The 23207-nt window shown below is 39.6% G+C and overlaps 3 protein-coding genes and 1 non-coding gene across 4 annotated transcripts; 1 reads left to right on the top strand and 3 right to left on the bottom strand.

Moving 5' to 3' along the window:
• Window positions 1-580: 580 nt before the first annotated feature.
• On the bottom strand, window positions 581-652 carry TRNAE-CUC (transfer RNA glutamic acid (anticodon CUC)). Its single transcript has one exon. It is a non-coding gene; the product is annotated as a tRNA-Glu (tRNA).
• Window positions 653-11678: 11026 nt separating this feature from the next.
• LOC114241885 (chorion class B protein PC10) lies at window positions 11679-15493 on the bottom strand. The gene is made up of 2 exons (XM_028172854.2): window positions 15455-15493; window positions 11679-12110 (listed from the first exon to the last, which is right to left on the bottom strand). Exons 1-2 carry the CDS (start codon window positions 15491-15493, stop codon window positions 11679-11681), a joined length of 471 nt encoding a protein of 156 aa, XP_028028655.2.
• A 419-nt stretch (window positions 15494-15912) lies between these two features.
• LOC114241879 (uncharacterized) lies at window positions 15913-17557 on the top strand. Its single transcript, XM_089732370.1, has 3 exons — window positions 15913-15921; window positions 16899-17067; window positions 17199-17557. Exons 1-3 carry the CDS (start codon window positions 15913-15915, stop codon window positions 17474-17476), a joined length of 456 nt encoding a protein of 151 aa, XP_089588496.1. The 3' UTR covers window positions 17477-17557.
• A 2785-nt stretch (window positions 17558-20342) lies between these two features.
• On the bottom strand, window positions 20343-21948 carry LOC114241886 (chorion class B protein PC401). Its single transcript, XM_028172855.2, has 2 exons — window positions 21901-21948; window positions 20343-20645 (listed from the first exon to the last, which is right to left on the bottom strand). The coding sequence occupies exons 1-2, from the start codon at window positions 21946-21948 to the stop codon at window positions 20343-20345; spliced, it is 351 nt and encodes a 116-aa protein (XP_028028656.2).
• Between the last annotated feature and the right edge of the window lie 1259 nt (window positions 21949-23207).

Consider the following 23207-nt stretch of genomic DNA (forward strand, 5'->3'; position numbering starts at 1 on the left):
ACACTTTTTTATATTAGATTTTTCTTCTTCTGTGTTTTTTGATTGGTTAGCTCATATTATATGCAAATTTACAAATAAAATCTAGCACAGTACAATACCTCTAAGGGCAGTGGGCTTGATGTATTTTACGTACGAAGTAGAACATGATGAGGTTTCTATTTTAACCAGACTTCCATAAAAGAGGTTTTATTTTGTTTACCAATTATTTATTTATAACTATGTATACTATGTACTATTTATAACATTATTTACATATTTGTGTCCAAATGCAAGAAGAGCGTCCTTATTAAAAACGTAAATAGCATTGGTAACAACGCGATTTAAAATTACGTTCTTGGCACTGGATTTAGATAAATATAAACTAACAACTTTAACATTTCGTGTATTAAAATTAAACCTAATGGCCAAATTGAATTGTTTATCAATTAACGAAAAGCTTATCTCCGTTGGAAGTAAACAAAGAAAAGAGTATTAATTAGTGCCAAACGTTCCTCTGTTATAAACTTAATATGATTTTATTAAAAAAATATATCGTTTTATGAAAATAGCAACTATTATAAAACTTTTAAGGACAAAAAGCTTCCCGTACCGGGAATCGAACCCGAGCCTCACGGGTGAGAGCCGTGTATCCTAGCCACTAGACCATACGGGATATATCCTTGTAAGCAGAATTTAATTTCATATTGTGCTTTGCAATTTCAAACAGCCTTAGTTACCAACTCACTCCAAGTTCAGAAGCTAATTTTAACTTGATTGATTGGTATCTAGCTGTATTAAAACCCAGGCGGCTGGCCGATCCTTCGGCTGGTCGTAGGACCGTCGAGGCGATTCGCCCAGTCCTTGTGGATTGGGTGAATCGTGACAGAGGACGCCTCGCTTTCCTGCTCACGCAGGTTCTCACTGGGCATGGTTGCTTCGGTGAGTTCCTGCACCGGATCAGAGCCGAGCCGACGGCAGAGTGCCACCATTGTGGTTGCGACTTGGACACGGCAGAGCATACGCTCGTCGCCTGCCCCGCATGGGAGGGGTGGCGCCGTGTCCTCGTCGCAAAAATAGGAAACGACTTGTCGTTGCCGAGTGTTGTGGCATCGATGCTCGGCGACGACGAGTCGTGGAAGGCGATGCTCGACTTCTGCGAGTGCACCATCTCGCAGAAGGAGGCGGCGGGGCGCGTTAGAGACGCGCAAGCCCGCCGCCGTCGAGCGGGGGCCAGGGAGGCGGATGTCGCCCAAGCCCTGGCCATCTAAGTGTTTCGGGTCCCCCTCATATGTGTCGGTCTGGGGACCGGCGAGGGGGACCTAAGAAGACGTCGTGCAAGCTGCTCTGCAAGCGTTTTACGCAAGAGCATCCGGGTGATGGAAGGCCGGCTATCCTCGACCCACGCTGGTTCTGACCCAGCGGGGTATTCCGTAGGATAGCTCACTCTAACCGGCGCCATCTAGGCGGGCTCTGGATAGCCTGCCGACCGAGAGGGCTGGTGGTCGTGGCGCCGACGACCGCCAGTCCGGCGTCCCGAGGGGGAGGGTGATGGGAGAGATGTGCTCCGCACTAAACACTTCGCTTTCCCCCCTTTGCCTTTTCATGAGTTCTGTCTCATGTGAGGTTTGGACGTTGGTTGTTGAACGACAGGAGGTTTTAGTCGGTTCGACTCCGACATGCTCCGCCCGCCGTCCCCAGTGGAGGGCGGAAGTCCGGCGATTTCCTCCTTAAAACAAGCTCCGACTTTTATCGATAAGTTCAGAAGCTTTCTTTATTTCAGACAGGGTGCTGCTTCCCTTAATACGGAAGATGTTCCGGTCATCGTTTTCGTCGAACCCGTCGCTCGCGACGAAGGGCTCGACGAGTAAATTAGCCCTCAGACACAGCCCACTGAATTTCTCGCCGGATCTTCTCAGTGGGTCGCGTTTCCGATCCGGTGGTAGGTTCTGCGAAGCCCGCCTCTTGCTATGGTTCGTGTTAGCAACGTCGTCAGGTTTGAGCCCCGTGAGCTCACCTACTAGTTAAGGTTACGCTGAAATAGCCTCTGAATAGAAAAAAAAAGGAGGATGTTTGGCTCTTATCTGACACCCCCGAATACTTTTATCGCGAAGATGAAACTCAAGACAGACATACTGCCAGATCTCTAGATGCTGTTAGTTCGTTCTGTGTGAACTAAAAGTTAAAGTATAGAAATGTTTTTTATACAAAAACTAGCGACCCGCCCTCGCTTCGCTTCGGAAACTGTAATTTATTATTGATTTCTCCACTATTTAATGGATGTTATTATACATATGAACGTTCCTCTTCAATCACTCTATCTATTAAAAAAACCGCATCAAAATCCGTTGCGTAGTTTTAAAGATTTAAGCATACATAGGGACAGACAGATAAAGGGACAGAGAAAGCGACTTTGCTTTATACTAGTGATTGACGGTAGTTAGCACAAAATTCAAATGTTGACATTCAAATCTTAATCGACCCCTTTCACGGAAACTGTAAATTTTCTATACCTCGGAAATAATAAAGTGACGGTTAAAAGGTGAGATAGAACCGTAAAAGAGCTTTTAATTATGTCTCTGACTCCCAAAGAGCGAAGAAAATACTTATATTCAACGAATACTTTTGATATTAATTTTTAAGTACAACTATCTATCACCATCAGCCCGTAGACGTCCACTGCAGAATCCTTCTCCTCCTCCTCCTCGCGTCGTTTCCTCACTGCTGAGGGTCGTGACCATTATAATTCGACATGATTTTACTCCTTGTGATGTCCCGCCAGCGCCTCCGATCATTGGCCGCATGAAGGGCGTCGTGGAATGGGATCTCTAGTGTGGTGCGGATTTGGTCGAACCACCTTGTCGGACTGCGCCCGCGCGGTCTCTTTCCCTCGATCTTCCCTGTCATGAACAGTCTCTCTAAGCTATCCGGTGTTTTCCGAGCAATATGACCGAAGTACTCGAGTGCGCGGCGAAGGCAGAGTGTGGACAGTCTAGTCTTGATCTGCAGTTGATCTAAGATAGTGCAGAATACATGCCTAAAAATACGGCTATTTACAATCAATTAAAACTATTTTTACGGTTTGATCTGGCATTTTTTATTATAAATTTCGTGTCACTGTGTTCATCTCACATTAGGTATTCTATGCATTGGCTTCGAACCCATGTGTCAAGGGGTTTTTACTACTGTAGATTAAAAGGAAATCTCAAGGTCAACCTTAAGGAGTCGTGAAGTAAATACAGTTCGCCTAGAAAGATAAGGTATATTTGTGGCATAGACCAGCAAGATTCGTCGTGGCCTAAGGGATAAGACGTTCGGTGCATTCATGTTGTGCGATGCACATGTGTTCAAATACCGCAGGCGGGTACTTTTTTTTTTTTTTTTATATGATTGAAGGATTACTGGTGGCCCGGAGGAAATACGTACTTAACAAATGTTCACGATTGACTTCCACGTTGAAGGAATAGCATCGTGTAATAAAAATCAAACCCGCAAAATTATAATTTGCGTAATTACTGGTGGTAGGACCTCTTGTGAGTCCGCGCGGGTAGGTACCACCGCCCTGCATATTTCTGCAGTGAAGCAGGTCCTAACACCAGTCAAAATATATACACACCGATATATACACATAAGATTATAAAAAAGGTTTTTATTTTTTCCAGGAAATCTTCGCACAGTGTCTTCGAGGATGCGACATTTTAAAGTCAGTTCCAAGGACCTCTTGCAGTGCTCCGATCCAAATCCTGCAGCCTTCAGTTACCGGGACATTGGCGGAAACATTGGCTTTGCTTACTGTGACCAGTTTGTTGGCCACGAAATTGCCAAACATGGGCGCCCCTCCATATGGCTGTGGGCAAGGATTGCCTTGTAGACAGGGCTGTGGATGTACTCAAAGTTACATTTAACATTTCAAATGCAGTAGCAGCCAATCCTTTTATAAGCTACTAGCTGACCCGGCAGACTTCGTAGTGCCTCAATCGATAAATAAAAGACCTAAACTTTTGTATAAAATAAACTTACAACAAACAAAAGGAATCCGTCCGACGGGGACACATCAAAGGGAAAACAAAATTGTTATTTTTATTTAATTCCGAGCATTTTAATTTTTCATATTTATCTACCTTTTAAACCTTCTCTGGACTTCCACAAATAATTCAAGAGCATAATTAGCCAAATCGGTCCAGCCGTTTTCGAGTTTTAGCGAGACTAACGAACAGCAATTCATTTTTATATATATACCTAGATGAACACTATTTTTTGATATTATTTTAACGGGTTTTTAACAAGACTTTCACGTTTACTGTAACACTCGAACGCGGGTTAATAATAACTGGGAACAAATCATGCACCGTAATACGGCCCTACTTTTGAATTTCCTGTGTTATGGATACCATCTCATCATCATCACTCTGGTCTTTTCCATTTTTCTATACGGAGCGGAGACCTGGACCCTTAAAGCAGCTGATCGCAAACGCGTGGATGCTTTTGAGATGTGGTGCTGGCGAAGAATGCTCCGGATACCTTGGACAGCGAAGAGAAGCAACCAGTCTATCTTAGATCAACTGCAGATCAAGACTAGACTGTCCACACTCTGCCTTCGCCGCGCACTCGAGTACTTCGGTCATATTGCTCGGAAAACACCGGATAGCTTAGAGAGACCATTCGTGACAGGGAAGATCGAGGGAAAGAGACCGCGCGGGCGCAGTCCGACAAGGTGGTTCGACCAAATCCGCACCACACTAGAGATCCCATTCCACGACGCCCTTCATGCGGCCAATGATCGGAGGCGCTGGCGGGACATCACAAGGAGTAAAATCATGTCGAATTATAATGGTCACGACCCTCAGCAGTGAGGAAACGACGCGAGGAGGAGGATACCAGAGAGTTTATCAGTCTATACTAATATACGTTTAAATGTATACATAAACAACGTGTCCCAAAATTCAACGATAAGCCAGTACCAGTGTATGGTCGGGTCAGTAACAAATGGTCCTATTTAGAACTGTAGTGAATAGTTATGTTACTTAGGTAGCTAATACAAAAAAAAAAACCTGGAGATATGTTCACATTTGTGACCACAGTATCGTCGTCGTCGTCGTCGTGGCCTAAAGGATAAGACGTCCGGTGCATTCGTATATGGCGATGCAACGGTGTTCGAATCACGCAGGCGGGTACCAATTTTTCTAATGAAATACGTACTTAACAATTGTTCACGATTAACTTCCACGGTGAAGGAATAACATCGTGTGATAAAAATCATACCCGCAAAATTATAATTTGCGTAATTACTGGTGGTAGGACCTCTTGTGAGTCCGCACGGGTAGGTACCACCGCCCCGCCTATTTCTGTCGTGAAGCAGTAATGCGTTTTGGTTTGAAGGGTGGGGCAGCCATTGTAACTATACTGAGACCTTAGAAATTATATCTCAAGGTGTGTGGCGCATTTACGTTGTAGATTTCTATGGGTTCCAGTAATCACTTAACACCAGGTGGGCTGTGAGCTCGACCACACATCTAGGCAATAAAAAATAAAAAAAAGGGTGTGCGCAATATTTTTCAATAAAGATAATGTAGCTTTGAAAAAAAAAGAGCTGGATTTTTTTTATTATTTTTCCATGGGTAGTTATTGACCCGACCATACAGCGGTGCTGGCTTATCGTTGAAATTTGGGACACGCTGTATAGATAATAAACACTCAGATAAAGAGCAAGCAAATCTGCTCATCGCCTAATGGGTTTACCCGATGTCGGAATACACGACCCTCGCCGCAACTGTCAGGGATGCAAGCTACTGCACCACCCAGTCACACTAGAAAGAAGGTCGACTGTTTACCATTTAATTTTTTTTTTCATTATCATTTTTCATAAAAATAAGAATATAAATTACAATAAGACTCGTCTTAGTTACCAGGTCATAAAATACCTTAAAAAAAAGCAGAATACGGACTAGAGGGTAGACAGATCTTTCTGCCCTTAACATCTTACCCGCAATTTTCAGTTTTCTCGCGATCATGACGCTGGCATTGTCTGTTTGCCGATTTGTATCCATGACTCAGTCGCTCCAGCTGTAATGGCTATATGATTATTTAGTTCTTTGTCAAGTTTAATTGTAAGAGGATGTACGGGTGCCTAGAAATTTGCTGAAAATATTATGGAAATATATCCGTCTCTGATGTTTTTAAACAGAGAATCAAAGCCTCAAATATGCCTAACAAAAAAAAACTTAAATTATTTGTTTTAATCGATATCAAGAAACGTTTTGTCTGTGCCCAGATGTTTTGTATTTATTTTGTTCATGCACTTTAAAAAACGAGGAGGCTCGCAATTCGATTACATTTTTTATGAGTGTTGCCTTTGCCAGAACTTTTCTAGACGGACCGATTTTGGTGAATATTTTTATTTGAAAACCAATACCAATTTCATGTGGCTTCATCTTGGAGAAGATCTGACCCGTAGCTTTTGAAGTGTCTTTAGTAATTAATATTTAATTGACTTTGACAGCATTAACATAAGTCTGTTAAATCAATTAGTTAATGAGCTCTTATTGTACCCTCGTGGCAGTCGGCTAGAGCGGTTGTTCTACGAGTGATCCTAAATAATACGCATTAATTAGTTATAGATAAGCAACTCAAGCAGTCAACAAAAATGTTTACGGGCGTCGGCCACTAGATGGCTTCGCTTCGGTTAGTTTCTCAATGCTCCTGTAGATAGCAGTAACATGTTACCTATCCTATATTTTATTTTTAAATGAAGGATTTTGTAAATTTTCTATAAGAAATAAATACTTGTATGATTTACAATTTTTTTATTTTTTATGTTTAGTTATACAATAATTAAATGCCTTAACTTTAACAACAAATATTATATTATGTAAGATTTGATTGTTTATTTCATTGAACTTGTCTAAGAAGAATCTTTTTGAAACTATAGAGGTTTTTCTATACATATAATATGTAAGCAATTATATGATGTGCAAAATTGTTAAATGTCATGTAATAAATTAACAACAGTTAATGAAATTTGTTAATAGAAGTCATTTTAAATATACTTTTCACCACGTGAGTATTCCTTCTTAAATCTATATATTAATACGTGAAGCAAAAACTTCGTATCCCTTTTTACGAAAATTGCGCGGACGGAGGAGTATGAAATTTTCCACACTTATAGAGAATATAGCGAAGGAGTGCCGAATGGTAATTTTCTTTTTAACTTATGCATTAATAATACATTAAATCAATAAAAAAAAAAACGTTACACACACTACCACGTATTTGACACACACGCATATGAATACTCTATGTTTATTGTCAAACTTTTGTTGCTCTGTTAGTCTGTAATCAAATTGAGAAAAGGTTAATATTGTTTATTTGTCTACAGTGTAGTCTTGGCGAAATCTGTGATTATAGAAGTAAAATAGTCTTTGACAATAGAACCATAATAGTGTACAAACTTACAATTCCAATTAATTATAGTCGAATTTCGACTACTGCGGGACGGCTAGTTTGTATTATTGTATTTCTTTGTACTGCAGTGTATTTTCAAACGCTGTTTTTTTTACTTCATTTTTGACGGTATGTATCAGTGTTGGCGTGATTGAGATTGGGTATATATCGCGCATTGTTGGAAGAGTTTTGAAGATCCGCTTCGATAGTCTATACTAATGAGATTTATTTAGGGACCAATAATATGACTTCGACTACTAATCTCAAGATGTGTTTTAGCATTGAGGCGATGTCTATGAATTATTCTTACGACCAGATTGCCGTAAGCTCATCTAACTGCGTAGCAATATGGATAATTAAGTGCAATTGTTTTTATTTATTTCGTGAAAATCACGGAATAGATAAATAAGGTTGGAATGGTAATGTAGGCGGGGCAAGCGTGCCACAGTTATGATTCTACAATCATAACTCGACCGATTCTTTCATTCACCGCGTTTAGTGCGCTTCGGACTACTTGGGCGAACAGATCTCCGCTTTATAGTGCCGTGTTGTGCAATTATAACTTGTAAAACAAAAAGTCAGACTTCAAGTATAGAGCGAGGAGGTATATCTTTCGATCAGTAAGTCGAAATTACCATTTAAGTACAATATTATTTGTCTAAAACATAAAAATATACTGAGCATTATGAAATACCAAACATTAACAATATTATTGCAGCAAGTTATAAATAGCATACATTGCGCGATGTGTACTCGCCTAATGAACGCAATGACCAAGTCAGCTTCCAATGTACTACATGCATTGCGTTCTCTACACTTCAATCTTTGAAATTTCGGCCTTTGCCCTGATTGGCCGTGGTGCACGGCGCTAGTTTGTCGATAGTGAGGTGACCATGTGGTGAAATAAAATCATCGACATAATTCTCGACTATATTTACATTTGACATGGATAATTTTTGCATTATTTTATATTTAATTAATGATACCTAGTATATTCTTAGTGGGACGTATTTTTAAGTAAAATAAATATGTATTATTATTATTGAATTATCATCATTGAATTAATGTGAAGGTATAATATAAAGGGACATGTAGACCTCTCATTTACGGGTATTTACTATATTGTCTAAGACGTATTAAAATCTAAGTAAAATGCTATTTCACTTATGCAATAAATTAAAAATTTTAGGTTTCCTGAAGAACCTAACGCCAAGGAACAATGGATTGACGTAACAGGTAGTGGAATCTGGAGACAAAGACGAGTACTATTTGCTCTAAGCATTTTACTGAAAATGATTTTACCATAAAAAAATCAGAATACACTTAGTTTTGAAAAATTCATTCGCAATTAATAGCAAGCGCCAACTGCTTAACAAATACGTTTTATTCCAGGGACAGTGACTATTTGTCATTAATAAAAGTAAAATAGTTTTTTTCCAATATTTATTTCATGTTTAATTTTCCCCATTCATTCATCAGATAATTTATCGATAAAGAATATCGGTTTTATCAAGCACTAGCGTGTATGAACATTTTTATTGCCTTTTTGCGTTTGTGAGTGTGTATGCCTACGGGTGTTTTGTGCTAGTTTGCGAACGAATATCTGTCCTGAGATTTATGTGTGGGTGTTTTTGTTGTGTGCGAAATACTTGTAATCAAAGTATGTGTATGTGTAGAAATTAAAATAGTGGGGATGAAGCGGCGACACTGGTTCTAATACAAAATTAGAGCAAAGGCCTTTCCAACCTTATTTATCTATTCCGTGGTGCAAATAATTTGATTACCAATAATGTTAATTCGAAATTCTGTAGAAATCGACGTCAGTGCCCTCCGAGATGGCTGGACCGATTTCTACGACGTTTTCAGGATATCTTCAGGTTGGCCCAGCCGGTGATCATATTCATAACGCTCGGGACAAAGTCAAATCTAAGACCGTCTTTTATGAAGTCATCGTGGCCTAAAGTAGAAGACGTCCGGTGCATTCGTGTTGAGCGATGCACCGGTGTTCGAATCCTGCAGGCGGGTACCAATTTTTCTAATGAAATACTTAACAAATGTTCACAATTGACTTCCACGGTGAAGGAATAGCATCGTGTAGTAATTCCTGCCTATTTCTGCCGTGAAGCAGTAATGTGTTTCGGTTTGAAGGGCGGGGCTGCCGTTGTAACTATACTGAGACCTTAGAACTTATATCTCAAAGTAGGTGACGGTATTTACATTGTAGTTGTCTATGGGCTCCGGTAACCGCTTAACACCAGGTAGGCCGTAAGCTCGTCCACCAAACTAAGCAATTAAAAAAAAAAGACCGACCAACCAAGCGGGTCAATTGTTAGAAACCTAACCAATAATATTACAAAGTATTTCACTGGTGGTAGGACCTCTTGTGAGTCCGCACGGGTAGGTACCACCGCCCCGCCTATTTCTGCCGTGAAGCAGTAATGCGTTCCGGTTTGAAGGGTGGGGCAGCCGTTGTGACTATACTGAGACCTTAGAACTATATCTCAAGGTGTGTGGCGCATTTACGTTGTAGATGTCTATGGGCTCCAGTAACCACTTAACATCAGGTGGGCTGTGAGCTCGTCCACACAGCTAAGCAATAAAAAAAAAAAAAAGTATTTACTCCCTCAAATTTTGATTGGGATCAACTCCGGAGTTGACTACTGTAGTACCTACATTCGCCACGGCACAATCGGTGATGTAAGCACACGTTACTTGGCAATACTCACACATTGCTGGTCACGTAGCAAATATCTATGTTTCTCAATTTGAAGTATTGCCTTTATTGTATTGCAATTATCACGTCGACTTATTCCAAGCTTTGGTCTACGCCTTACATTGTTCATGATAAGCTCTTCTATCTGTCTCTCAACTGTTTTATATTCCATTCAAATCATGAACGTCTGCGGTGCCCGGCACAGCTATACATTTGTCTACCCGCTGAAGACCCCTTTCAAAGTTGGTTTCAAGAAAGACATGTCTAATGTAGGGCATACATTTTACAGGCTAATGGTGGCAAAAATGATTACCTTAAAACGCATCGGCGGTAAACGCAGTAGTCCCAGACGATCCGACTCTGATCTGTTATATTTTAAAGATTTATTTATTGCTTAGGTAGATGGAAGAACTCAGGGCCCAGCTGGTGTTAAGTGGTTAGCGGAGCCCATAGACATCTACAACGTAAATGCCGCCATGTAATATGAGTTCTAAGGTTTCAGTATAGTACAATGTTCTTGGCTGTAAAGCTGACCTTGATTACAAACTCGACCAGTTGAAGGCCCGCCCTCCTGCTGCCATAACCTATAATTATAAGAACGGCGTGCTTAAGTGCCCTCAATGCGCAAGAAGTTTCGCCGCGAAGATAGGCTACATCATCATAGTATAACGGCTGCCCCACCCTTCAAACCGAAACGCATTACTGCTTCACGGCATAAATAGGCAGGGTGGTGATTCCTACCCGTGCGGACCCAAAAGACGTTCTAATATCAGTAACGAATGTTTGGTGTCATTATCTTAGCCTGTCCAATACTATACATAGGTGTCGCCAATTGATCTCCAGTGCGGTCAGTCCGTTGCCACTTGCATCCAAAGTGACCCAGCGATTTTCACTGGATTGAATGGCCGATAGACCTGAAAGATCCTCGAGTGGAGACCACGTACTGACAAGCGCAGTGTGGGACCGCCACATATCGGATGTTTGATTTGCACTAATATAAAAATGAATTGCTGTTCGTTAGTCTCGCTAAAACTCGAGAACGGCTGAACCGATTTGGCTAATTTTGGTCTTGAATTATTTGTGGAAGTCCAGAGAAGGTTTAAAAGGTAGATAAATATGAAAATGCTCGGAATTAAATAAAAATAACAATTTTGTTTTCCCTATTTGATGTGTCCCCCGTCGGAGGGATTCCTTTTGTTTGTTTTAAGTTTATTTTATAGAAAAGTTTATGTATTTTATTTATCGATTGAGGCACTACGAAGTCTGCCGGGTCAGCTAGTACAACAATAACATATTGAGGCGTAGATATTTATTTTAACCGTGTCTACTAAATAGACACATAACATAGTCCTGACAAAAGTGCTCAGTAAAGGTCACGACCCTCAGAACTGAGGAATACGACGCACGCAGGAGGACTAAATAGACAACAAAAAAATCAACAACAATAGACAGTCAAAAAATAAATGTCTTAATTCAGTACTCCGAACAATTTTGTTTTAATGAAATAAATACATAAATATTATTCAACTAAATTAACTTAAAATATCCATTAATTCCATTGCCCTTTGGTTCCAATATTTCCTAACCCCGGCTTATAGCCTAAGCTTTTGGATATTAAACCTTCAGAGGCACTAAAAGCTCCGTTGGAACGTTTATGATTAACTGCAGCCGATCCCGCATTTGAGAAGTCACTCAAAAGCACAGCATTTCCGGAAAACGGGGAGTTCCCTCCAGCCGCAGCTCCTCCGTCAATTGATAAGCTCTCTGACAGTATTGACAGGCCAGTTGGTGCTATAGGTGAAGCGCTTGTGACGGTCAGTCCTCCGCCTTTGGCAGCGGCTAAGCCCGATCCAGGAGCTATGACTGAGGCTGGACCCCCGATGCCAATACCAAAGCCACTGTAATTAGGTGAAAGACGTTCTTTTGCAAATTTCCCTTCATATCCTGGAGAAAAAGTACCGTGGCGTTGACACGATATTGCCTGTAACATGATAAGGCACTTTAAGTGTTTGTGGACAAATTACTGGTACAAGTGAGCTGTGAAGAAAACGGCTTGTGAATGATGAGGCAGGGAACTTCAAAGACCTCTTGTGTTGGAAAAAATACAGAATTTGATTGCTTTGAATATAAAGTATTTGGCCGATGACATAAGCCAGATTTGCATTAAAAAAAATATTGCTTACATGGCTGGATGAGCTTACAGCCCACCATTAAGTGGTTACCGGAGCCCATAGACATCTACAACATAAACTTTTTTTTTTTATTGCTTAGGTGCGTGGACGAGCTCACAGCCCACCCAGTGTTAAGTGGCTACTGGAGCCCATAGACATCTACAACGTAAATGCGCCACCCACCTTGAGATATAAGTTCTAAGGTCTCAGTATAGTTACAACGGCTACCCCACCCTTCAAATCAAAACGCATGACTGCTTCACGGCAGAAAACAGGCAGGGCGGTGGTACCTACCCGTGCAGACTCACAAGAGGTCCTACCACCAGTGAGACAAGAGGTCCTACCACCAGTGACAAGAGGTCCTACCACCAGTGCCACCACCCACCTTGAGATATGAGTTCTAAGGTCTCAGTACAGTTACATTTTTTTTTGCTTACATACATTGCATACAATTTACCTCTAATTAGCAATAATAGGGGCCAATTTTTTATATTTATTACCTTTGAAAAGATTGTAAATGTTATCATTACGGTTAACGCAATTAACGCCTCGTGTCTGCAGTTTTCAAATTAAATTAATTAACAATACAGATACATTAAAACGCAGGTGCGTATATTGTTGATAATATTAACGTAATAAGTCACGTTCGGCTGTATAAACGTTACGCAAACATTACGAATTTTATCGTTAACATATGATTACGGAGCAAATTATTAAGTAAAATAACAAAAAAAACAAAATGTGTGCAATTCACACGTGGTAGAAGTGAAACCTTCCAAAATTAAAATACAATTATCCTAAACGTCTTAAGTATATGTAAAATTTTGTCATTAGTAAATAATTGTAAGGTAGTAGTGCCCTCTGTGAATTGATATTTTAATTTCACGTATAATCCTAAATTAAAATTCACTACAAGAGCTTTCATACACACGTTAGTATTAAAAAATCTCACAGATGGCGCTGTATTAAATAGTATGTATATTTCTGTCTCATTCTTTGCTGGCTTCGTCCTACACATTTTTGTATTTGTGTCTCTTACCTGTCGTTTTTTCCGTTGCATCCGGTTTGAAATCACAACGATAGTAAAGAAGTTTTCACTTCAAAAAAATTTTTTTTTACTTTTATTGACCAGTGTGCTTAGTGCGAGTTTTTTAACGTTCTCTATAGCGTTAAAGTTAGCTCATATCTGTATGGAATGGGATCGTTCGCCTACGTTTGCCGCTAGGGGCGCTGTTCCAACTGCATACAAAATTGGCTTAACTTTTACGCTGTTGAGAATGTTAAAAAACTCACACTAAGCACTCAGTTAATAAGGTGCAATTTTTGGGTCTATACCAGTCTTTGCAGGCGATACCGGGTCCCGACGTATGTGTTAAAAGATTCTTATTCTAAAGCATGTAAAATGTTACCAGAGCCCATAGACATCTACAACGTAAATGCGCCACCCACCTTGAGATATAAGTTCTAAGGTCTCAGTATAGTTACAACGGCTGCCCCGCCCTTTAAACCGAAACGCATTACTGCTTCACGTCAGAAATGGGCAAGGTGGTGATACCTACCCGTGCGGTAAAACTATGTCCAGATTTCTATGGGCATGAGTCATATTCAAAAACGGTCCTTTGTAAGGCTTATCATGTGCCATACGCACTGCAAAGAATTCCGATTTTACCTCGAAAATACCTCAAACGCACTGGCTTTGAACAAAAATGGTCCCGCAATTAACGTGCTAGATTACGACAGACTTCGTTTCGTCACGCCTAAAAACGTGCTGGGCCTTGTGACCGAAGCTAAGCTATCCGCTCGTGAATTTTTAAAACAATACGCCATTTTTACTTACTCGAAGAAGAAAACTTGATGGCAATTTAGAAAAGAAAACGCGACTTAACGCAAATTCTTAACACGTGACATCATTCGTGACCAAAATAAACTACACTTGACACACAATAATTTAGTCACGTGTCAATAAAGTATTAAAATCGTTTCATTCGATTTTGAAATGATTTAAAATCTGAACATTTAATGCAATGCATTATATTATTACGCAATACAATGCAATATAATACAACGCAAATATAATGTTGGGACTAGTTAGTTTTAAAGCTTTAGTCCCTTTTTGAATAAACAAAATGTGCAGTTTTGTCTCGTTCCCAGCTTGGCTAGTGAACCATATATTTTTTCTTGTGGTTAAGGACATGAGAATATTCAGACACGAGTCAACACCGATCTATATCTTAACATGGTAGAGGATATCTTTTACTATGACAAAAAAAACCTCCTTTTTATTAAAGGATGTTAGAAAAGACACGGTCCTTTTTTCATTTCAACAATTTATGTTATCAAACAATATACGCTTGGAGGTTTACGACAAAGGGAAGATAGACCGACGGTCCAAATGTTGTTGTTCGGAACTTGTATATATCTATCTATATTAGCTTATCTTGGAAAGGAATGGCGACGTCTGGTCAAACGCACCACCACCCGAAATTATGACCACGACCACTCTGCCAAGAGTGCTAAAGACTGAGAAGGGCTTATCTTAAAAATATTGTAAGCGAAATTCAGGCATCTATCAAATATCTTGTGTTGTATGATAGCTACCGTCACATATGTATTTCCATGATTACCTCGCATGATCTTATCACGGAATAAATGATAATACTTCTAGTAGCATGTGTTTACTTTAGCATTACCATTACTATTAGTTAGTTAGTACAATTACAATAACTAGGGGCCCCGCAGTAGTCGAAATTCGACTATAATTAATTGGAATTGTAAGTTTGTACACTATTATGATTGTATTTTATACTTCTATAATCACAAATTTCGCCAAGACTACACTAAAAAAAAAATATTAACAAAGACAAACAATATTTAATCTATTCTCAATTTGACAACAGACGTCAAGAACAAAAGTTTGACAATAAATAGTATATGCATGCGTGTGTGCGTCAAATACATGATATGTAGTGTGTGTAATATTTTCTTTATTGATTTAATGTATCTTTTATTGATTATTTAAAAAAAATATTAGCATTGTGCACTTATTCTCTATATTCTCTATAAGTGTGGAAAATTTCATACTCCTCCGTCCACGCGATTTTCGTAAAAAGGGATACAAAGTTTTTGCTTCACGTATTAATACATAGATATTTACCTGAACCGCCAGCAAAACCGATACGAAACACAGATACATCCTTAGAATCTAAAAATAAACTTCATTCATTAAAATTAATCTCTCAGTTTTATATAGATGCAATTTTAACGTAGGTTATTTCGTCATTTGCAATCAAAAACGATTCGATTGTGATTTTATTGTTTTAATATCGATACCGTGATACGGTTACATAATTCTGATAAAATTCTAAACCGAACGATAATGCAATCAATGGTACCTTTATATAAAAACCGTATCATTGATTCTAAGCGAATTATCAGTGTGGTTTCCTCTTTCACATTCAACATGTCTTCTGTTATTAGACGATTCGTGTTTTTATTTTCAATTCATGTTAGTATTTTTCTTTTTATTATCTAAGATCTATTAATGAGATTCTACGTCTCATCAGGATAGACACTAGAAAATGATTAATTAATCGTCCGGTTTTAATATCGACTATGACATTTGTAAGTGCGAAGCGCTTTTGGCGTGCTTCCGATCAGTGTGGTAATTTTGAATGTAATACATTAGTAAAATCAATATAAAGGATTACTCGTTACACGTTGGGATTTTGTAAATGTCTGACAGTACGTGTAAAGGCTTTAAGCTCATTAGTCACATTCAAACAAATCCAAAGGTATCCCAATTTTTGAAGTTTTCCAAGATAGACCGATGTCCTGATTGTAAATGATTACCGTCGCCCATGGAAACCGGTGAAACCAGCGTAATTAAGTTTCTTTGACGTCTTTGGAAAAAGTTCTATTCCTAGAAGGGTACACTGCTACGACTAAACAGCCTTTCAGATGGAACATAGCTGCGTGAAGGTACAAAAAAAATTCCACTTCGATAACGAACAATAATGACTCAAATATTCTAATAACTCATACGTTTTGGTAATGCATTATCGAAGTCAATTAACGTTTTGTGAAAATGTTAATTGCATTTATCTATTTTATTACTCTCGAAGTTCCGTGTTTTTGCCATTCCGATAGATTTGAAATATTCAGTTAATTAACTAATGATATTTTATAATTAATTATTGTTCAGGGGCACGGATAAGTAAGTACATTAGACGGCTTTGTTGTTCAATGGATACTTTACTTTGGGTACACCTACAGAGACGATTGATTGGACCTTCGGTTTCCTTCAAGCTGACCTTAGCTGACCAAGCTGTGTAGGAATAAAGGTTTCTAAAAATGCTATCTCCAAAGTCTACTTTAGCTCCAAGAGCAGCGGGAGCGGATGAATCAAAAACGCAAATTCTCACAACAGTTACACCTTACTCATTACATTCATTTTCATTACACCTAAAAGCATGTAATACCAGGTATTAATTTCAGAATTCAATTATGTGGAGAGTCGTAAATTCTACCAAAACTCCAATGTTCCCATTCCAAACATTTATAAAAAGTATCAAAACCTTGTTTTTTTATTTGGTCTTTAGGTTGTTTTCGGCCAAGTTACCGGACAAAGTCCAATAAACCCAATTGGTTTGGTTAACGGCCTTGGATATGGTCTAACGAACGGTTTGGGTCACGGATACACTAACGCTCTTTCTGGTGGGGGCCTTAATGGTGGACTAGGGGGATCCGGAATAATTGGATCCGGTATTGGTGAGTTTGTTTGTTGACAAAAGCTTGTAGAATCCATTTAATTACTACAATATTGTATCTGTAGATCCGTTTTCAATTAAAATATTATGTGGGAATGATTTTTCATTATGGAAACGTATTTTTTCTTTCAGGCGGTGCAAATCTAGCAGGCGGAATCGCCGGACCCGGTTTTACAGGTATACCACCGGGCTTCATCAATCAAAACCTTCAAGGATATCCGGCGCAGGCTATCGGTGGCCTCTACGGCGGAGTAGGAAACGGGGACTTGAAGGTAGCCGGGGAATTACCTGTAGCAGGATCGACTGCTGTCACCGGTCAAGTTCCAGTGGTCGGCAGCGTACAGTTTGGTGGTGATATAAAAGCTGGTGGAGTAGTCACCATCAGTGGCACTTGTGGTTGTGGATATTAAGTTTTAGTGGATTTAGTCCTTAATGCTTTTAGATATTTATTTAAAGATAATATTATTGAAGTCTAAGTAGTAATACTTTTGTAGGGCAAGAAGAAAAGCTTAGTTCATTGCATGGTTTCATTAAAAATTGGTGTTAGTGTATTATATATCGCTAACCAAAATAGAGTCAATCGTCAACAAAAAAGCACAGTAGTATTTAAATTAACAAGCTTAGCTAAGTGTTTACACAAAAATAGCGTACACGCGATGTGATTTAAGTGTACCAGAAATATGCTATATCAAAATTTATTGCTCATTATTTTAAAGAACTTTTCAAAAAAATTGTTGGGTATTCCCTGGACCGCACGCCCCACCGATGTATCCATCCTAGTTCAGCTCAAAGTCCGGACTAGACTCTCCACCATTTGCCTGCGAAGGATTCTTGAATACTTTGGCCACATTGCAAGGAAAGACAGTGACAACTCGGAGAAATTGGTGGTCACTGGGAAGGTCAAGGGCAAGCGACCAAGAGGCAGGAGCTCGACCCGTTGGACGGACCAGATTCGTGCAGCCCTTGATACAACAGTGCACGATGCTCTGCACTCAGCTGTAGATAGGAACAGATGGCGGTGCATTATAAAAAACGAACTGTTTCAAGGTCCTGACCACGACCCTCAGTAATGAGGAAACCGACGCAAGGAGGAGGAGTTGGGCTGCTGCGTTATGACGTTTTAGTGTTAAGTTAGCGCTGGTTTTGCGCATTCAAAGTATTTTTTTTTTTTTTTTTTGTTGCTTAATGTGTGGGCTCTAACTATGTTTGGACAAAACAAAACTATTGTGTTTTATATCATAGATTTAGCAGGATTTTCGGTTACAACGCTATCCGAAAAATACGCTTATTTATGTTATATTTCAATTAAACGAACTTATTATAAATTTGTGTTTGTGTAATTATTTTAGTTATTCAATGTTTTTCTAATTTGATGTTTATGATAATGGAGTTTATCGCGATCAGAATCGAGATCTTTGAACCCTTTAAGTTCATCTAAGACATACGTTTCCATAAAATGCAGCTATTATCAAACTCAAAAGTAAATGGAAATCTCTATTTTTTTTTATTGCTTAGATGGGTGGACGAGCTCACAGCCCCCCTGGTGTTACTGGAGCTCATAGACATCTACAACGTAAATGCGCCACCCACCTTGAGATATAAGTTCTAAGATCTCAGTATATCTTATAGCGGCTGCCCCACCCTTCAAACCGAAACGCATTACTGCTTCACGGCAGAAATAGGCAGGGTTGTGGTATCTACTCGTGCGGACTCACAAGAGGTCCTACCACCAGTTATTAAAATGTGGCAGTAGCTATCATAGAATACAAGATATTTGATAGATACCTAAATCTCGCTAACGACAATTTTCAAGATGAGCTTGCATATATACAAGCTCCCAACAAAAACATTCGGACCGTCAATCTACAGAGCAATGTCACCCGCTTGATGGAATACCTTCCCCTTGTCGTTAACCCCAAAAAATATACATGTTGGAGACAGTCATTAGTTTGGCAGCTAAACGAAACGCAGCGCGATTCCCGAGAGATGGCAGCACGATTGCAGTATCGTCGGAATTCGGCTAACTTCGTGCTACGACAGAGCCTAGCCGATGGAGGCGCGTAGACGCCATTACACACTTACCAACCAGCCTTCTTTCTTTGCCTAAGTTCTAAGAACTGTCATTCGTTTGCATTTGCTAACGTCAAGAGAAGATTTCTAAATTGGTCTAAGAAAACAAACTTGATTGATGTACTCAATATTTCTTTTAGCTCGATTACCTTATTCGCCTCTACGATGTCTGATGATGGTGTTAATAATCGTTGCTTCTCCGACATACATAACCATTTATGTATGTCTATGTTAAGTGTGTTTTGTTGCTTCTCAAAAATGTTATGAATTAGAGACTCAGATATAAATCTTCTGTGATAAAAGTTGCAATTAATACAGAGACCGCTGAGAAATTGCATTTATATCATAAGCTTGTTGGTGGTAGAATGTCTTGTAAATCTGCCCGAATAGGTACTACCACCCTGCCTGTTTCTGCCGTGAAGCAGTAATGCGTTTCGGTTTAAAGGGCGGGGCAGCCGTTGTACTGTAAAAAAGCTCGGTCATCGTTCTCGTCGAACCTGTCGCTTGCGACGAAGAGCTCAGCAAGTAAGTTAACGCACAGACACTGAGTTTCTCGCCGCATATTCTGGGTGTACCGTGTTTTCGATCCGGTGGTAGATTCTAAGAAGCACTGCTCTTGCTAGGGTTAGTGTTAGCAACGTCGTCAGGTTTGAGCCCCGTGTTGTGTTGAGCTGTGTCTATAAGTTAGTTTACTCACCGACCCCTTCGTCACAAGCGACGGGTTCGACGAGAACGATGACCGGTGCTTGAGGTATCTAAAAGCACCGATAGTTAATCGAGAGGATCCGAAGACAGTTAAGAGCGAAATTTTAAAGTTAAATCAGACTTCAATCGAGCAGCTAGGCCGACAATTTCGTCGGCCTGGTATTAATTGGCTTGTGGAATTAATTTTTTTTATTTAAACCATTGAATATAGGCAAAATGCGTTTCGGAAAATCAACTGTCTTAATGGTTTTCGTCGATATTGACAAAAGCCTTGAAAAAATATCAAAACACAACCAGTTCTGGAAAGAAAAAGATTCATATTTCGTTTATTATACACTAAATTATCTCATACGATTAAAACTAAGGTATCTTTTTTTTTTAATTTGAACAATGAAATAATTTAACAATGCAAATTAACAACTTTTATTATTAGACTTTATTCTTTATACATTTTTTCTCATGTCTCAACACTGAACATGTTATATCAAAATTTCCAAACAACTAATAAAATTGTCTACCATAGCCGCAATTACCACCGCGTCCACCATACCCCAGAGGAAGGTTGGTGAGGCCGAAGTCATTACCGCAGTCGTAGGTGACCTTTCCGTAGCCAGAGGTGGGAAACTGGCCTTCCACAGCAACGGTGGCTGAAAATGGAACTCTTCCCTGGATACAGACAGGACCTTCGATGATCAGGTTGTCCGAGCAGATGGTCATGCCAGGTTGAGGTAGATTGACAGAAGATGGGAAGTTCCCGTTGCATGGTGAAATAGATCTGTAGCCATGGCACTGGCTTGATATTGTCTGAAAAGTAAAATAATTAGTAGTAAAACTGAACATTGAACTCTGCCAATGCCGGTCCAAAGCCCGGATGAAAAAAGAGGAGGGTTGAATTAGAGTTCGACTTTTCCTTCATAAAACAGTCAACGTCAGTCTGGCGGCGGTTAATTAGCCGGACCCAAATAAGGCTTCAGCAACCTCGAAGAACTAAATCTCTTCCAAAAGCCTCATGAGGCCACGGCCACGCCACGAAACGCTTTGAGGATTATCGACACCGAGAGGAGGTTATCTCATTAAATTGTTTGTTTAAATGAGTTGATGAACTGTAGATCCACCTGCCATTACCTTTCCATGTCGAATACTTCATTAAAAATACCTAAGATGATGGATGGTAAGTACTTGTACAAGTTCGTATAATTGATACCACCAATACAGCTACAGGGAAAAGATAAGTAGAATGATTTGGAAAGCCGAAGATAATTGAGGCTGATGTCTGATGTAACAGCTTTTGATTCAGCAAAAGGTGGGCAGTGTTTTATACAATAGAAAGGCACCTGCTCTTGCATTTGCATAGATCGGTTGACGAGATAAGTGGTCATCGGAGACCAGGAATTCTGATTGTGAGACACCCACCTTAAGATGTAAAGTTGAAGTCTCTTTCAGCATAGTCCCAGCATTAATTACGCAAATTTAAAATTTCTTTTCGTAGGCAGTGTTGTTTAGAATTACTCGAGTGATTTATAAAGAATAATTCCTTTTATTGCCATCGAACCACACGCTAGCAGAGCAGAATTCAACTCTGCTACACGGAAACTCTTCTCTAATACCTATGCGTTTTCAAAGGTCAAGTGAAAAATGGCCATACAGCTAGTGCTATTTTTTTATTGTTTAGATTGGTGGACAAGTTCACAGCTCACCGGGCATTAAGTGGTTATTGGAGCCCATAGACATCGACAAAGCCGCCGCCATCCACCTTGAGATATGAGTTCTAAGGTCTCAGTATAGTTACAACAGCTTTCCCACCCTTGAAACCGAAATGCATTACTACCTCGCGCGTCCTAACACCAGTAATTACGCAAATTATATATATTTTTTTATTGCACGATGTTATTCCTTCACCGTGCAAATCAATCGTGAACATTTGATAAGTACGTATTTCATTAGAAAAATTGGTACCCGCCTGCGGAATGATGTGACTTTAAGACGACTTATAATAGAACACACTGTTCAAAAACAAATTGAATTTATTAAAAAATTAATAATAAAAAACACAGCTTACTTGTATTAGGAAAGCGGAAATACAAAACACGACGCACCTCAGAGACATTTTTGTGACTTCGTTCAAACAAAATCCCAAATAACGGATTCAATTTAACTTGCATCCTTTATATAACGTTACTGTCAGCACGTTTTTTTGTAATATAGATAAGGAGTGCCACTGTTGCCTTGTTTTCTAATAATCTGATTACTTAAAGACCCAGTTCGTTACTAAATTTCTGATTACCGATATCATATATAGACCACCGGTTTAAGTAATCGAGTGTAGTTCTTTTAGAATTATCACCATGCTTGGAGTCTTTGTTTCGTTGATTACAATTCAGGTTGGTATGATTTTGTTGTAGTAATCATTAGGTTGGCTGTGTTGTGGTCATATTCGATTTCAAACTTTATGTCTCTGTCAATTTTTGTGATAGAGCCGCAAAGATTATTAGATGTCCAAATGAAGAAGTACAATTTCGGTACTGGGAACTTTTTGAATGGCATTAATGTTTGCCGTAACTATGAATATGGAAGGATATAGAGGAAGAGGTAGACCTAAGAAGAAATGGATAGATTGTGTTAAATACGATATGGGTAAGAGGGGAGTGAGCGAAGAAATGGTATATGATAGAAGAGTACAGAAGGAGAAAACATGTTGCGCCGACCCCAGGTGACTGGGAGAAGGGCAGGATAATGATGAATGATGATTAATTTTTGCCGTACAGACACTTGGCTTATAAGTTTTAAGTGATTATACATTAGATATGTACATATGGTGTTCTTCTTTTACTGAAACACCTAAATCGTGTTGTTCTAGACAGTCGTTGAAGTATGCGCTGGGCTGAATACTTTTGGATACTTCCCGCATTATCACGGCGGACACAACTTCTTGGGATTTGGTAATCACGGTTTTGGAGCCGGCAATTTTGGAAGCTTGGGCTACCACAACCTTATACCTAATTTGGCTCCAACATTAGCACCCACATCAGCTCCCACCGTTGGCCCAATTTATAGTCCCTACGGTGGGTATGTTGGTGGCGGAGATTGCCAAACCTATGACCCAGTGTTGCAACAAAATTGGAGTCCAATTTTCTCACCGTTTAGGGGCTCTGGCAACGGCAGGCTGAAAGTTGGGGGAGATTTGCCGGTTTGCGGGTCTTCGGCTCTGGCGGGGCAGGTACCAGTGGTCGGCACGGTCCAGTTCTGTGGCACAATACCAGCATCAGGGACCGTTCTTATCACTGGAACCTGCAGCTGTGGGTGTAGCTTACCCGGTATTTATTATTGAAGATCTATTGTTTTCTTTTAGCTTTGTTATTTACATGA

This window comes from Bombyx mandarina, chromosome 02 (assembly GCF_030267445.1).
Source record: "Bombyx mandarina strain Sakado chromosome 02, ASM3026744v2".
NCBI lineage: Eukaryota > Metazoa > Arthropoda > Insecta > Lepidoptera > Bombycidae > Bombyx > Bombyx mandarina.

Coding starts and splice junctions, on each gene's coding strand:
- LOC114241885 (XM_028172854.2), bottom strand. CDS start 15,493: ATGTATCTGTGTTTCGTATCGGTTTTGCTGGCGGTTCAG. Junction 12,111..15,454: donor CGGTTTTGCTGGCGGTTCAG/GTAAATATCTAT, acceptor ATCATGTTACAG/GCAATATCGTGTCAACGCCA.
- LOC114241879 (XM_089732370.1), top strand. Junction 17,068..17,198: donor AATAATTGGATCCGGTATTG/GTGAGTTTGTTT, acceptor TTTTTCTTTCAG/GCGGTGCAAATCTAGCAGGC.
- LOC114241886 (XM_028172855.2), bottom strand. CDS start 21,948: ATGTCTCTGAGGTGCGTCGTGTTTTGTATTTCCGCTTTCCTAATACAA. Junction 20,646..21,900: donor TTTCCGCTTTCCTAATACAA/GTAAGCTGTGTT, acceptor TTTACTTTTCAG/ACAATATCAAGCCAGTGCCA.